The sequence below is a fragment of the Aspergillus pseudoviridinutans genome (assembly GCF_018340605.1).
Source record: "Aspergillus pseudoviridinutans IFM 55266 DNA, scaffold_3, whole genome shotgun sequence".
In the NCBI taxonomy this organism is placed as follows: Eukaryota; Fungi; Ascomycota; class Eurotiomycetes; order Eurotiales; family Aspergillaceae; genus Aspergillus; species Aspergillus pseudoviridinutans.
Window position 1 is genome coordinate 2,453,128 of NW_025091283.1, and position 13,546 is coordinate 2,466,673.

A 13,546-nucleotide genomic window follows, 5' to 3' on the forward strand; every position below is an offset into this window, starting at 1 on the left:
TCGTGGCGCTGCCTCATCCTTTGCAGCCATAATTCATCATCTTGCAGCTCACGGTGCCTTATTCTTATGGTTCTGGGAGCATACTTCACGCTTAGCTTAAAGCCACAAGCATAAATTTCTCTCATACCGGCTGGTGACACAGCCCGTAATACAGACAGCAACGACATGCACTTCGAAGATGGCGATGCTAGACAAAGAGCTGCATGATCCTCGAGGGCCAAGTCTACGAAAGGAGCACAGGGCGTGAAACATTAGTTGGTGCCCTTTTCAATGAGCAATATTCGTCTGCGTTACACATCAAGGGCTTACATCGCCAGGCAACAGAGACAGAACCCAGGGCAGAGTCTAGGGTGACAGCTCAGAAGAGTCGGTCGTATCCTTCCGTCGCCCGGACAAACGAGTCCCAGCCTTCAACAGGCCCGATACATGCAAGGAATCTAGATCCACTCACCAACAGCTATGATCAACATTCCGCAAGCACGATGATACAAGACATGCAGTGAACGCCCCGCAGCCCAATTGGGACTTGAATATTGACATATGGGTGAGGCGGCACGACTGTCATGGCAACATTCGCTACCTTTGAGAGCTGCATTGCGGATTTTGATCAATGCGCATCACACGGGGCTATTTGTCGAGTATAGCTCATAACCAATACCATGCTTATACGTGGTTGATCCATCCGAGTCTTACTTAAATCATTTGTCCCATTTCCACAGTGGTAACAAGGATGACTCCTCCTGACCAGTGACCAGACGTAAGATCGGTCCCACTCCACGAACATCCTTACTGTCAGAATTAGAACTTCGGTCCAAAATGTCTCAGTCTCGTCCATTAGGATACTTTCGAGTGAGCGACCAGTAGAGCTGAAGGTGCAAGTTAAACGAGCGTTGTGGTCAGGCGACCATTTGATATTCCTTTGTATACCTACTAGCTTGGCTCAAATCAGCTGTAAAACTCTTAACTATGTCCCTGATGGCCAAGGCTGCTGGAGTAGTGAGTGTACTCCATGAGCAAATACCAAAAGCCAAGACTTGCTTTGTTATTTGAAAAGTTCCTGAGTAGCGGGTCGAGCCTTGAATCGAATTCCATGCCCATGCGCAAGTGCCGATGCAAGTCCTCGATGGTATCAAAGGGACCGAAGCGAGGAAGGGCCAAGGAGATGGCAGTCAAAAAGCAATCCACTATCAATAGAAGCAACCCCTATGCCTTCGGAGGCTGAAGATCTCGCATCCCGCGGATCATTTCTGCTAATTGCGAAAGAAGTTTCGCCTTGGAATCCTCACTTCGTTTTGCCCAGCCATTGCCGATTATGTCTCCCTTAATCCTTTCCATTAAAATGTACGTCCACCCAGAACGAGTAAATGCACATAAAACTTTTGGTACCGCGATAGATGTATGTTGCGATGTGACACGCATGGCTGATGCTTCAGAGACATGTCCAAGGCGCCCGTACTTGATGCATAGTCTGTCCGTCAACATGAAAACGTTCCCTTCTCGAGGCCGAATACGGTGAAGGATTTTGATCTCTAGAAGTGTCGAACACCAGTACAAAACGCTGCCATTGATTGGTTTGGATGCGCTCAACGAAGCGGTGGATGGCGGGAGACGCCCTTTTGACCCGACGACACTATGATTGTATTCGCTAGAAGGGAAGTATTGAAGTGAATATTTCATTCCTCGTCTGCAAAAGAGACTTAGTACGGATAGTAAGGAATCTAGGAAACTGAATGGTGATTGAGGAATGTACAGTGTCATAATAGAAGTCTTCCATGGGAAGTAATAGGTTGGTGATATGAAGTTCACAATTCTGGTTGTATTAGAAGGTATTAAAATCCAATACCGGTAGCTCAGCAATCGGAATGCCATATATAAGGCAGTTTGTCTTAATATTTCTGTGATATGAGAACAATCTAGCAATCTCGTACAGGAAACTTCACTGAGATTTAACATCTTTGTTATCCTTTTGGCTTCTCTCACCTCCGTACCGATAGATCTTCAACGTCCTAGCGCTCACCGAATTAGATCAAATCCAGTTTTTGACCATGTTCGTGCCGTATATCAAGTGCTGCCGCTTCCCGGTGATACTATTTCTGACCTCCTCGTAGACCTCATTCTCGAGTTCTTCCCAGGTGTTCTGAGCACGCTTCTTTCCCGTTGTGCCATCATTGATATTCTTCAAGAGTGCAGTATTGGCCTTCGAAAGATCCGGCATTATAGATGGAATCGCCCACTCATACTGGCTGAACTGTTCGCTTTCATCTCTGAGTACTTCAGATTGCTCGGAAGTCTCCAGACTTTGCTCGGAAGAACCTAGATTACTTGCTTCCGAGTCAATCTCGGCGTTGTCGTTTTCCAAATCATGGAGTTGATGTGGATTGTCGTTTAGTTGGCCGTGTCGCGGCAGGTCAGGGTCGGAGAGTGTCGGAGAGAGATCTCTGTGTTGTCCAGGCAATGGTGATTCCATCAATATCGTCTCTTGAGCGACACTTGCCGTTGGAAGAGCTGATCCAGAAAACTCGCTTGGCAAATCCTCTTGGGAACGTTGGATCTGAACGACATCTCCGTTCGTCTTGCGGACTCGGATCAGATCGCGGAGCTCGACCATCAGTGGCTCTTTCGGTACTCGAGGCTTCCAGTCCCTAACGGATCGCTTGTAGAGCGCTTCAAATGCCTCTTTATGAGCAGGATTGGTGAACCAACAATGACCCAATGCTTGCTTCACATCCATGCGCTTTGTCTCATCGAAGACCAGGAGACGAAGAACAAAGTCTTTCGCCCGCTTGCCAATCATGTTGCAGGTCAAATTCGCCTCGAGTCCGTCGAGGGCACCCTGTCGATTGCCCTGACTAGTTTTCTGCTCAGGCAATGGAGAGCTGAAAGGAGGTTCCCCCGTCAGGAGCACCGTTGCAACACAACCTAGGGACCATAGATCTACGGCTTTTGTATAGCCATGTCGGCTGGATCGAAGTACTTCGCTACGACAAGAGTCAGTATATCAAAATATGGAAGCCTAGTTGCACTTACGGAGCACTATAGTCATACGTGCCGATTTTTGTGGACATTCTCTCAATCCGAGGCTGTACTAGCCTCGCACATCCAAAGTCAGTGAGCACCACTCTGCTCCCATCCGCCAGGGACGACATGAGAATATTGTCTGGCTTCAGGTCCCTGTGAACAATATTCTGTTCATGGAGGTAATCCAGAGCCATGAGAACCTGTCGCACAATCACGGCGGCTTCAATGTCACCAAGCTTTCCACCTTTGTATTGGATGAATGAAAACAAGTCTCCAGCAGTCACGAGGTCCTGAAAAAGATATCTTTCTTCAGTTAGTGCGAGCTTTGGGTCTCATCAAAGGCTCGTCTCACATTGTATTGCTTGATCGGAACACCTTTTCCACTCTAATAATATTCGGCTTTGATTGTACGTTAGCGACCTTCTGATAAGAATTCGGGCAAAACCTACGTGGCAGAGCCTTGCCAGGATTCTGGCTTCCCGGTCATATATTTCGAGTTCCTCCTGGATTTTTCTTGCGATGTATCCATTGTGTGCGCGCACTGCAACTACTCGATCCGGATCCATCTCAAAGAACCTGGATCTCTGACCGTCAAACTCTTCAAGAGCCCTGTCTTTCAAAGTCCGGAGATCAACGACCTTGCATGCAAGCTGCTGACCAGTCTCTCTGTTGAACGCCATATGCACCTGCCCATACGCCCCGGAACCTAACTTTCGCTGTGTAATCGTATACTGATCCTCGAAAACCTACACGCGATCAGCATCGGTTCAAACCGTAGCAGAAAATAACCCCTACCCTCATCTCAACTCTCTGCAGCACGTCAAAGTGATCCTCTGCTCTGTGACGGTCACGTCGGTACAAAAGGTGGACACTCGGGGACAGTTTCAGAATATCGCCGTCGCTCAAGAGAAAGCTACCATTTCCCTTTCCCATGGGATAGTTGTTCCACGACGTGCCGTTCAGCGAGATATCTTGAGCGTATACTAACGGTGCGACTTCGTCGGGATTCTCTTGGTCGAAGATGATGGTGTAGATTCGGAGGTGACGGTTCGAGATGAATGGATCGTTTACAACGTATTGGCTATGGTGCCAATTAGCATTGAAGGATTCTTAGAAAGAGAGTATCAGTACCATCGTTTCCAGTCTCGACCGACGTATATCTCGTTATTGCTGGATACAGTTAATGGGTTGCTTGTCTTCCCAGTTCGTGGGTCCACTTCGAGAAGTGTACCGACATAACAGCCTGGACAGGATGGCTGGCGCTCAGACATTATAAAAAATGGAGATGAGAGCGTTAAGGAAATATGGACGGATTATGAGTGCGGGGAGAAAGACTGTAATCATGCAAGATAATGATGGCGGTTGTCGCTGTCAAGAGGTTCAGGAGACTTCAGCAGCACATATTACCTCTCAGTGAAAGTCAGGTGCTATATGGAATAGTACTAAAGTCGCTGGTCAAGTCTGCGCGTCGAAAAAGTCATCATCCATTTCTGCTTCATTTCATTCAATTCTATTTCGTACAGGACATCAATGTTCGCAAATTCTCAATCATCAAGTGTTGACACTGACACGTCTCACCGATTACTTCCCTGCATCCTTCGAATGCGTTCCTCGGCTGCTCTAGCGCGGCGCTCTCTCTCCAGTCTCATCCTCATCTCTGGTGTCATTCCCCTCATTTCTTCTTCTCTCTTTTCAGATGCTGTCTTTTCCATCGCTCCTAATGCTCGGCCTCCCGCTTTTCTCGATTCTTGCAGTGAGGCTGCTCTAGCAGCTTCTTCCTTCTTTAATCGCTCTAATTCGGCCTTGCGCCTCTTTAACTCTTCCTCTTCTGCAGCTTTCCGCTCCCTTTCTGCGCGACTATCAACTTCCTCCTTGGATACCGCCGTTGGAACCTTGGCAGCGTCCCAGTTCCATTTTGACTCTCCCAGTTCGTGGCGTGCAACGCGGAATGCATCACGGGTAGCTCGATCGCCGGCAAGCTCGAAAGCAGTTCTTCCTTCGCCGTTGACAATCGTTGGATCAGCCCCGGCCTTTGTGAGAAGGGCCGAAACTACCGATGGGGAGTTCAGATTTGCTGCAAAATGCAAGGGAGTAGGACAGCGGAAATTTTGCGAAGAATCTGATGGACGGAACACGAAAGATGAGGGTATAGAGTTTTTGGAGAGATACGACATCAAAGCTGGTACCTTGGACCGTCGAAGCAGGGCTTGGATCTGAGATGTATGCAGTATATTCTCCTCCTCCTCCTTCGACACTTTTGGCTTTTGCTGCTGCGGCCGTGGTGTTGGAGGCTTCACCGTTTCTGCCCTCTGTTTTGCCTCTGCTGCTGCAAGGGACGCTTCATCGACCTGGCTTACTTTCACGCGAGTAAGTTCTTTGAAGCATCTCATAAGCTCGACTTGCGTGGCTCTACGAGTGCTGAATGGGAACCCTCTTATTCTGGGATCATTCTGTTTTAGAGATTGACCCTCGTATTGCCCAAATAGGATCTTTCGGTTCGTATTGCCAGTCGCGCGGATGAACAACAGTTGTGCATTATCGATCATCTCCTTCCAATCTCGCAAGAGCTCTCTGATCTCCTTCTCCAAGGCAGCCTCGTTATACCTTCGAAGGCTAGAGCCAGCGGAATGTGCTGCTCCTCGAGCGGCGTCACTAGCAGATTGAGAACCACCCTGCTTCCGTCTCGTTGTATAGCGATGGAATGACTTGTGGGCGATGACGCGGGCCTGCCGCTCAATGCCACCTTGTTTACGATGAATTTCGGGGGCCAGAGAGACCAACATGGCAGCGAAATGGCCACCCCCTATCATGCACATGAAGATATGCGGACCGTGCGTGGTTCCATTCGCTTGCTGCTGCGCATTCTGTCTTTGTGTCGGTAGCGGCGATAGTTGCTTCTTTCGCAATGAGTCAACGAGGTGTTTAGGCTCATCTTGTTCGTCATCCGAGAACAAAGCTCTATAGGCACCTAGTGATGTGTTGGATGGCAACAGCGAGCTCGAAAACCAGTAAAGAGGGCTCTTGCCAGCCGGCTTTTTGCTTGGTGACTCCTCCGCCTCTTCAGCTGCCTGGGCTATCCTGGCCTGCCTTTTCAGCAAGGCCGAGAGCTGCACGTCTTCTTCGTCGTCTTCCTCCTCTGACGACTCGGAGCCAGATATTGACTCATCCAAATCTCCAACAGCTTTAGCAAATTGCGCCTCGTCTAAAGTGGGATTGCCTCTAGCTTGCGCTTTGACGTTGAATCTGTGGTGATCCGAGCGAACGTGCTCTCGTTGTTCTTGTACATTCAAAAAGGAGACTTTGCAAAGGGCGCAGGATGTGGAAGTAGCGATCACTGGGTCTAGCGTCGACAGATCGAGCGTTTCTCTAGAGGGTTCGACAGTATCTTCGACGGCTATGGACTGGTCATCGCCCTTGATGGTTAAAGTCGAAAGAAGTTCCTGAGGAAGATCATACACTAATGAGGGTGAGCTATGCGCATACGTAATCTAGAACATGAGAAGAAAGCGCATACCATATAGGGGTCTTTTCAATAACTCTTCCACCAAAGAAGTATCTGCGACCATTGTGTTGTCAGGTAGTTTATCCCGGAGTATGTTCGATCGCGGAGACGCAAAGCACTGCGGCGAAATGTGCGGCCCTCCAAAAGTGATAAGTATACCGCCTTCCTGAGGGGCTACTACTGTATTATGAGAATCCAGGCACCAGAATCATGTTTTTAAAAATAAGTTTCCAGTCATCATTTTTTTATGAAAGTGTTCTAGAATTTTCTGGTCAGTCATATTTTGTTTTCTTACTGACTCACGAAGGAGACTTAGTCATAGTGGCTGGGTAGCGCAGGAGTCGTTACATGTACCTCAAGCGGGGTCCCGATATGGCAATTCATGACCGGCAGAGTAATTGCTATGATCGCACAACAGCCAGGCCACCTTTACGCAGGATCATTTATGGAAAATCTATGAGTAGTGCATGGGAGTGCCATACAGGCATCATAGTCCTAGTTGTGATTGGGACGCTGATGAACCCTGGATACTGAATCATTCGACTGTTTCTCCCTTAGGGCCCCGCTTGATATATATGTGGAATCGGTTGCTTTCGTACATCATGTTCAATAGCAGATGTTATATGGCATTATCTGATTTCTTGCGTCAACTATCGCGTGCTGCATACTTCCAATCTCAGGGAAAATAAAAGTCAAACTGCAATCTGATCATCACTCTGTTGTGTCAACATGTAGTACAGAGATTGTCAGACAACAATTGAAGATCGGTGGATCCCAAGGAAGCCTCACCTTGCAAGGCATTACATCATCGGGATTGCTCAAGATAACAGATTTTACGTAGATTATAGAGCAGGGTTCATTCTTTATAGCTGCGAGCTTAAATCAGGTTAAATTGATTTAGCTACCTTGAATATGCTCGCCTTTCAGACGGAGAATACCAGCGTATGTCTTAAGCTCCAATAATTCATCCTCAGAAATTGACTCTCTGATTACTGATGGGGGTCATGGAAAATGGTGAGGCAATGTCATGCCAAGCGACCCAAGGCTTTTCCGGAACTGACTCACGGTACCGGCCTCATTCTTCGGAATTAAGCACGAAAGGTTATGTCATTTTTTAAATCGCAACAAAGAGTATTATACTTAACGTTTGTTGGAAATCTCGACGATGTTGAGAGGAATAGAGCTGTACATATTTTCAATCCTGAGGTGCCCATTGAGTATCCTTGCCTCAATCATTCAGTATAGGTAGTTCCAACTCGAACTTAGGTGTCCTCGAACTGATACTACCTTATTTCCGAGACGCCAGCAGCAGCGAAGAAGCTTGGACCTTTAGTAATCAAGCTGCAACTAGTTTCTTATCGCTTCGAATTATTCTCCTTGCGCCGTCAGACAAAATCCGCCAGTCTCGTATTTTGAAATCACTGGCATTCTGAGTTCTTGATCTCAGTTAATTTCCCTCTCCTTTCCTGTTGCCAGACGGTTCAGGGATCTTTGGAGTTGGGGTCGTTTGTCCGGATACCAAGATGCTTGATGGCAACCCCCAGGTGATCCTAGGGAATTCCCATTCCTCACCACTTTCATCATCGACTCTGGACTCTCCGTTCAGTTCCTCAAAAAAACTTCAGCCTTTTTGTGGTGATGTCGAGGGGTGGGGTCCAATAAGCAAATACAGATTCGATCTTACACCATGTTTCCTGGATTTTGGAGTAGCTCTGGTGGCAGCATGGGGCTTGCTCATGGGAGCAGGTGCCATTTGGTTCTTGTTGAAGAAGCGTGCACCTCAGCCCGTGTCGAAAAATTGGCACTTTTATGCGAAATTGGTAAGATCTTCTTCTTAGAATGGATGTTACGACCGTCCGAGCCAGATCGTTATCTAACAGAGGCATTACTCGCTAATAGGTTGTGCTGGGCGCCCTGATCTTCATGACTGCCCTTCAAGCCGCAATCCAAGCCGAGTCCGCTCCTCGTCTCTTCTTGGTTGATTTTCGCTTCTGGAGTTCCATTCTGGTGTTCGCGTCTCTTGGTGTAATATTTGCGGTTCAATATTACGAGCATTGGCGCAGCAGACAGCCCAACGGCGTTGTCCTGTTCTACTGGCTCTTCTTTACCATCGCTTACGGCATCAAATTACGGTCGCTGGTCTCACAAAAGGCTTACGAGGATCGACTCCCATACTTTGTTTGCATCAACGTCAGCCTCGGTCTGGCGCTGTTGGAATTCGGACTCGAATACCTGGTTCCCAAAAAACAAAGTGCGTACGATGCCTTGGGTGATGAGGATGAATGTCCCTACGAGTACGCCGATATTTTTGCAGTTCTCACCTTCAGCTGGATGACACCATTGATGAAATTCGGCTACAAGAACTATCTTACTCAGGATGATCTGTGGAATCTGCGGAGGCGCGACACTACGCGCGTCACAGGGGACACTTTGGAGGAAAAATGGGCGGAAGAGCTGAAGAAGTCGAAGCCGTCTCTGTGGCTGGCGTTGATGAAATCGTTCGGTGGCCCATACCTGCGCGGCGCAATCATCAAGTGCGGAAGCGACGTACTTGCTTTTGTTCAGCCACAACTCTTGCGCCTCCTAATCAACTTCATAAATTCATATAAGACTGATGAACCTCAGCCCGTGATCGGTGGTGTGGCCATCGCGCTGGCGATGTTTTTGGTCTCGGTAACTCAGACCATTTGTCTGCACCAGTACTTCCAAAGGGCGTTTGATACCGGTATGCGCGTCAAGTCAGCCTTGACTGCCATGATCTACACCAAGTCTCTACGACTCTCGAGCGAAGGGCGTGCATCCAAGACCACAGGTGACATTGTCAACCATATGGCTGTCGACCAGCAACGCTTGTCAGATCTGACTCAATTCGGCATGCAACTCTGGTCCGCTCCTTTCCAAATCACTCTTTGTATGCTGTCCCTTTATCAGCTAGTCGGTGTAAGCATGTTTGCAGGTATTGGTGTGATGGTGCTCATGATCCCGTTGAACGGGACGATTGCCCGAATGATGAAAAAGCTTCAGATCGTACAGATGAAGAACAAGGACTCCAGATCACGACTGATGACTGAGATCCTGAACAACATCAAGAGCATCAAGCTTTATGCCTGKAATACAGCATTCATGAACAAACTCAGCCACATCAGAAACGACTTGGAGCTGAACACTCTTCGCAAGATTGGAGCAACTCAATCGATTGCAAACTTCACCTGGCAGTCCACCCCGTTCCTAGTCTCGTGCTCTACATTCAGCGTTTACGTCTTGATAAGTGATCAGCCTTTGACCACAAGCGTGGTGTTCCCGGCCTTGACTCTGTTCAATCTGCTCACGTTTCCGCTTTCAATCCTGCCTATGGTTATCACGTCCATCATTGAAGCGTCCGTGGCTGTGAAGCGTCTGACAGACTACTTTACTGCGGAAGAACTACAAACTGATGCGGTCAAATTCGAGGACCCAGTGACCCATGCTGGTGATGAGTCTGTCCGTATTCGGGACGCGGCGTTCACCTGGAACAGATACCAAGGCGACCACGTTATTGAGAACATCGACTTTAGCGCTCGCAAAGGGGAGCTCAGTTGCATTGTTGGTAGAGTCGGTGCTGGTAAATCCTCCTTCCTTCTGTCGTTGCTGGGTGATCTCTGGAAGACCGAAGGTGAAGTTGTTGTTCGAGGCCGTATCGCTTATGTCGCGCAACAACCATGGGTGATGAATGCCAGCGTCCGTGAGAATATTGTTTTCGGACATCGGTGGGATCCTCAGTTCTATGACCTCACAGTCGAGGCTTGCGCTCTGGTTGATGACTTTAACAACCTGCCCGATGGCGATCAAACTGAGGTCGGTGAGAGGGGCATCTCCCTCTCGGGTGGTCAAAAGGCTCGTTTGACACTTGCCCGAGCGGTATATGCTCGTGCAGATATCTACCTGCTTGATGATGTGCTTTCAGCGGTCGATCAGCACGTCGGTCGTCACCTCATCAACAAGGTACTTGGTCGGAATGGTCTTCTCAGCGGCAAGACCAGGATTCTGGCCACCAACGCCATTCCTGTGTTAAAAGAGGCCGACTTTATTGCTCTCTTAAGAAATAAGACCTTGATTGAGAAGGGAACCTACGAACAGTTGATGGCTATGAAGGGCGAGGTGTCCAATCTCGTACGCTCAACCATGAACGATTCGGAGGACGAAGGATCCAGCAGTGACGGCCATGATCTAGCTAGTCCTGAAGGCTCGGAATCCACCACTGTCCTTGAGAATGCAGAATCAGAGCCATCAGATACGGAAGCTGAGCAGCAAATAGGAGCACTTCTCCCCATCAGAGCCGGCGCTGACACTACTCGGCGGAGATCGAGCACCGTCACGCTACGGCGTGCCAGTACGGCGAGCTGGCACGGCGTTCGGCATAAGCTGGGTGACGAAGAGAACGTCCTCAAGAGTAGGCAGACGCAGGAAATCTCGCAGCAGGGTAAAGTCAAGTGGAGTGTTTACGGAGAATATGCCAAGAATAGCAATGTTATCGCTGTCTGCTTCTACTTGCTCACGCTTCTGGGAGGGCAGACGGCGCAGGTTGCCAGTAATTTCTGGCTAAAGGAGTGGACCGACGCCAGCGAAGTGCAGTCTCACCCGAACGTCGCCAAGTTCATTGGTGTTTACCTGGCTTTCGGTCTTGGGTCTTCCATCCTGGTTATCCTTCAAAATTTGATTCTCTGGATTTTTTGCTCGATTGAGGTATGGCCTGAATCGTATCACAAGTGAAGAACTACGCTAATACGACAACAGGCTTCTCGCAAACTGCATGAACGCATGGCATTCTCTATTTTCCGCTCTCCAATGAGCTTTTTCGAGACTACTCCGTCTGGCCGGATCCTGAATCGATTCTCAAGGTAGGCTGCAGTTCTATACGCTGTTGATCTGATGGCTTACGACGTTGGTTAGTGATGTGTATCGGATTGATGAGGTCCTTGCTCGTACTTTCAACATGGTATGTGAAAAACCGGTCCTCTAACAATTGGTCACCGCTGACGTCGAGCTAGTTGTTCAGTAACTCGGCGAAGGCGCTTTTCACGATGATTGTGATCGCTGCATCGACTCCTGCCTTCATTCTGGTGGCTTTCCCTCTGGGCTACATTTACCTGCAGTACCAAAAGTACTACCTGCGAACCTCGCGTGAATTGAAGCGGTTGGACAGCGTCACTAGGAGCCCGATCTATGCTCACTTCCAGGAGTCGCTCGGCGGCATCTCCACGATCCGCGGCTATCGACAGGAGAACCGGTTTGCTCTAGAAAACGAATGGCGCATGGATGCGAATCTTCGGGCTTACTTTCCATCCCTCAGTGCCAACAGATGGTTGGCTGTTCGTTTGGAATTTATCGGCTCGGTTATTATTCTGAGTTCCGCGGTGCTGGCCATCATCTCGGTCGCCACTGGCAGTGGTCTGTCTCCAGGCATGGTCGGTTTGGCCATGTCTTATGCTCTCCAAATCACTCAATCCTTGAACTGGATTGTTCGACAGACTGTCGAAGTCGAAACCAACATTGTGTCTGTCGAGCGGGTTCTTGAATACGCGAACCTGCCCAGCGAGGCCCCTGATGTTATCTTCAAAAACCGCCCTGCTATCGGATGGCCCGCTCAAGGGGCTGTGGCCTTCAAGGACTACAGCACGCGGTACCGTCCTGGACTTGATCTCGTGCTCAAAGATATCAACCTAGACATCAAACCTCACGAAAAAATAGGCGTTGTTGGCCGTACAGGTGCAGGAAAGAGTTCGTTGACTCTGGCGCTCTTCCGGATCATCGAAGCCGCTGGTGGCAGCATCAGGTAAGAACAACTTCCCGATCTAGTTGTCTTTGCAATTTCTGACGTCTTTTATAGTATTGATGGCCTAGATATTTCTACTATTGGCCTATCTGACTTGCGGGGACGTCTTGCCATTATTCCCCAGGATCCTGCCATGTTTGAGGGCACTCTGCGTGACAATTTGGACCCGCGGCATGTGCATGATGACACGGAGCTGTGGAGTGTTCTAGGTATGTTGGGCCCGACTCGCTGCATGCCCAAGCATTGATTGATTGACTGACTGACCCCGTACTTGTGTAGAACATGCCAGACTCAAGGAGCATGTCGCTCAAATGGACGGTCAGCTGGACGCACAGATTCAGGAAGGAGGTAAAGTTCTCTTTTGCCACCGCCATGCACCCCCTTTGCGTCCTTGCTTAAATCAGAAGTCCGAGTTCTAACGTGATCGTGACAGGATCTAATCTTAGCCAGGGCCAGCGTCAGCTGGTATCGGTGGCGCGGGCGTTGCTGACACCGAGCAATATCCTTGTGCTTGACGAGGCAACAGTAAGTGGCCGTTGACTACACCGTTTCTTTCTGTACGTGATAGAAGTTTACTGATGGCTTGTAACAGGCGGCAGTCGACGTGGAGACGGACGCGCTGCTTCAACGCACCCTGCGCAGCAGCGTCTTCCAGGAACGCACAATCATCACGATTGCGCACCGCATTAATACAATTATTGACTCTGATCGAATCGTGGTCTTGGACAAGGGGCGGGTCGCGGAGTTTGACACGCCCGCAAACCTGATCAAGCATGGCGGCAAATTCTATGAGCTGGTCAGGGAAGCCGGTTTGCTTGACAGCGATGGAGCAGCACTTGTGCAGTAATCTAATTCTTACCTAAAGAGGATGCTGATATTGTGACTCGCTGGGGGAACCGGATCGATTCTTCCAGCTCGGGCCGATCCCTTTTTTGTCTGGACTACTGTAAGGAAGGCGAAAAATCTGTTTCCCTTATGCTCCTTCCTGGTTTGTGGGAAGCGCCATGTTTCAGCGAGAGTACATACCGGTACTCTGCAGTGCATGGCGAACTCGAGGACACAGCTCTGCGTCGTTACAGCCAGCCGTCGTCGCGGCTTTGATCTGTAACAAAGTCCGTGCGCATTGAAGAGGGGCCTTCTTGGAGAGCTTAGGGTGATTGATCACCGATCTGGAGGCGCTACGATAGAATCTTGATTTACAGCCGGCGTTAGTG

The 13,546-nt window shown here is 49.1% G+C and overlaps 3 protein-coding genes across 3 annotated transcripts; 1 reads left to right on the forward strand and 2 right to left on the reverse strand.

Annotated features, from left to right (window-relative positions):
• Window positions 1–2,026: 2,026 nt before the first annotated feature.
• Asppvi_004581 (FHA domain-containing serine/threonine-protein kinase) lies at window positions 2,027–4,289 on the reverse strand (the record flags this gene model as incomplete). The annotated part of the gene is made up of 6 exons (XM_043300531.1): window positions 2,027–2,978; window positions 3,028–3,321; window positions 3,371–3,417; window positions 3,468–3,764; window positions 3,814–4,099; window positions 4,150–4,289. The coding sequence occupies 6 exons, from the start codon at window positions 4,287–4,289 to the stop codon at window positions 2,027–2,029; spliced, it is 2,016 nt and encodes a 671-aa protein (XP_043156466.1).
• Window positions 4,290–4,592: 303 nt separating this feature from the next.
• Asppvi_004582 (putative C2H2 finger and ankyrin domain protein) lies at window positions 4,593–6,584 on the reverse strand (the record flags this gene model as incomplete). The annotated part of the gene is made up of 2 exons (XM_043300532.1): window positions 4,593–6,475; window positions 6,533–6,584. The coding sequence occupies 2 exons, from the start codon at window positions 6,582–6,584 to the stop codon at window positions 4,593–4,595; spliced, it is 1,935 nt and encodes a 644-aa protein (XP_043156467.1).
• Window positions 6,585–8,043: 1,459 nt separating this feature from the next.
• Asppvi_004583 (ATP-binding cassette glutathione S-conjugate transporter YCF1) lies at window positions 8,044–13,179 on the forward strand (the record flags this gene model as incomplete). Its single annotated transcript, XM_043300533.1, has 9 exons — window positions 8,044–8,340; window positions 8,420–11,242; window positions 11,294–11,397; window positions 11,450–11,495; window positions 11,548–12,332; window positions 12,387–12,541; window positions 12,612–12,680; window positions 12,766–12,857; window positions 12,925–13,179. The coding sequence occupies 9 exons, from the start codon at window positions 8,044–8,046 to the stop codon at window positions 13,177–13,179; spliced, it is 4,626 nt and encodes a 1,541-aa protein (XP_043156468.1).
• Window positions 13,180–13,546: the final 367 nt, after the last annotated feature.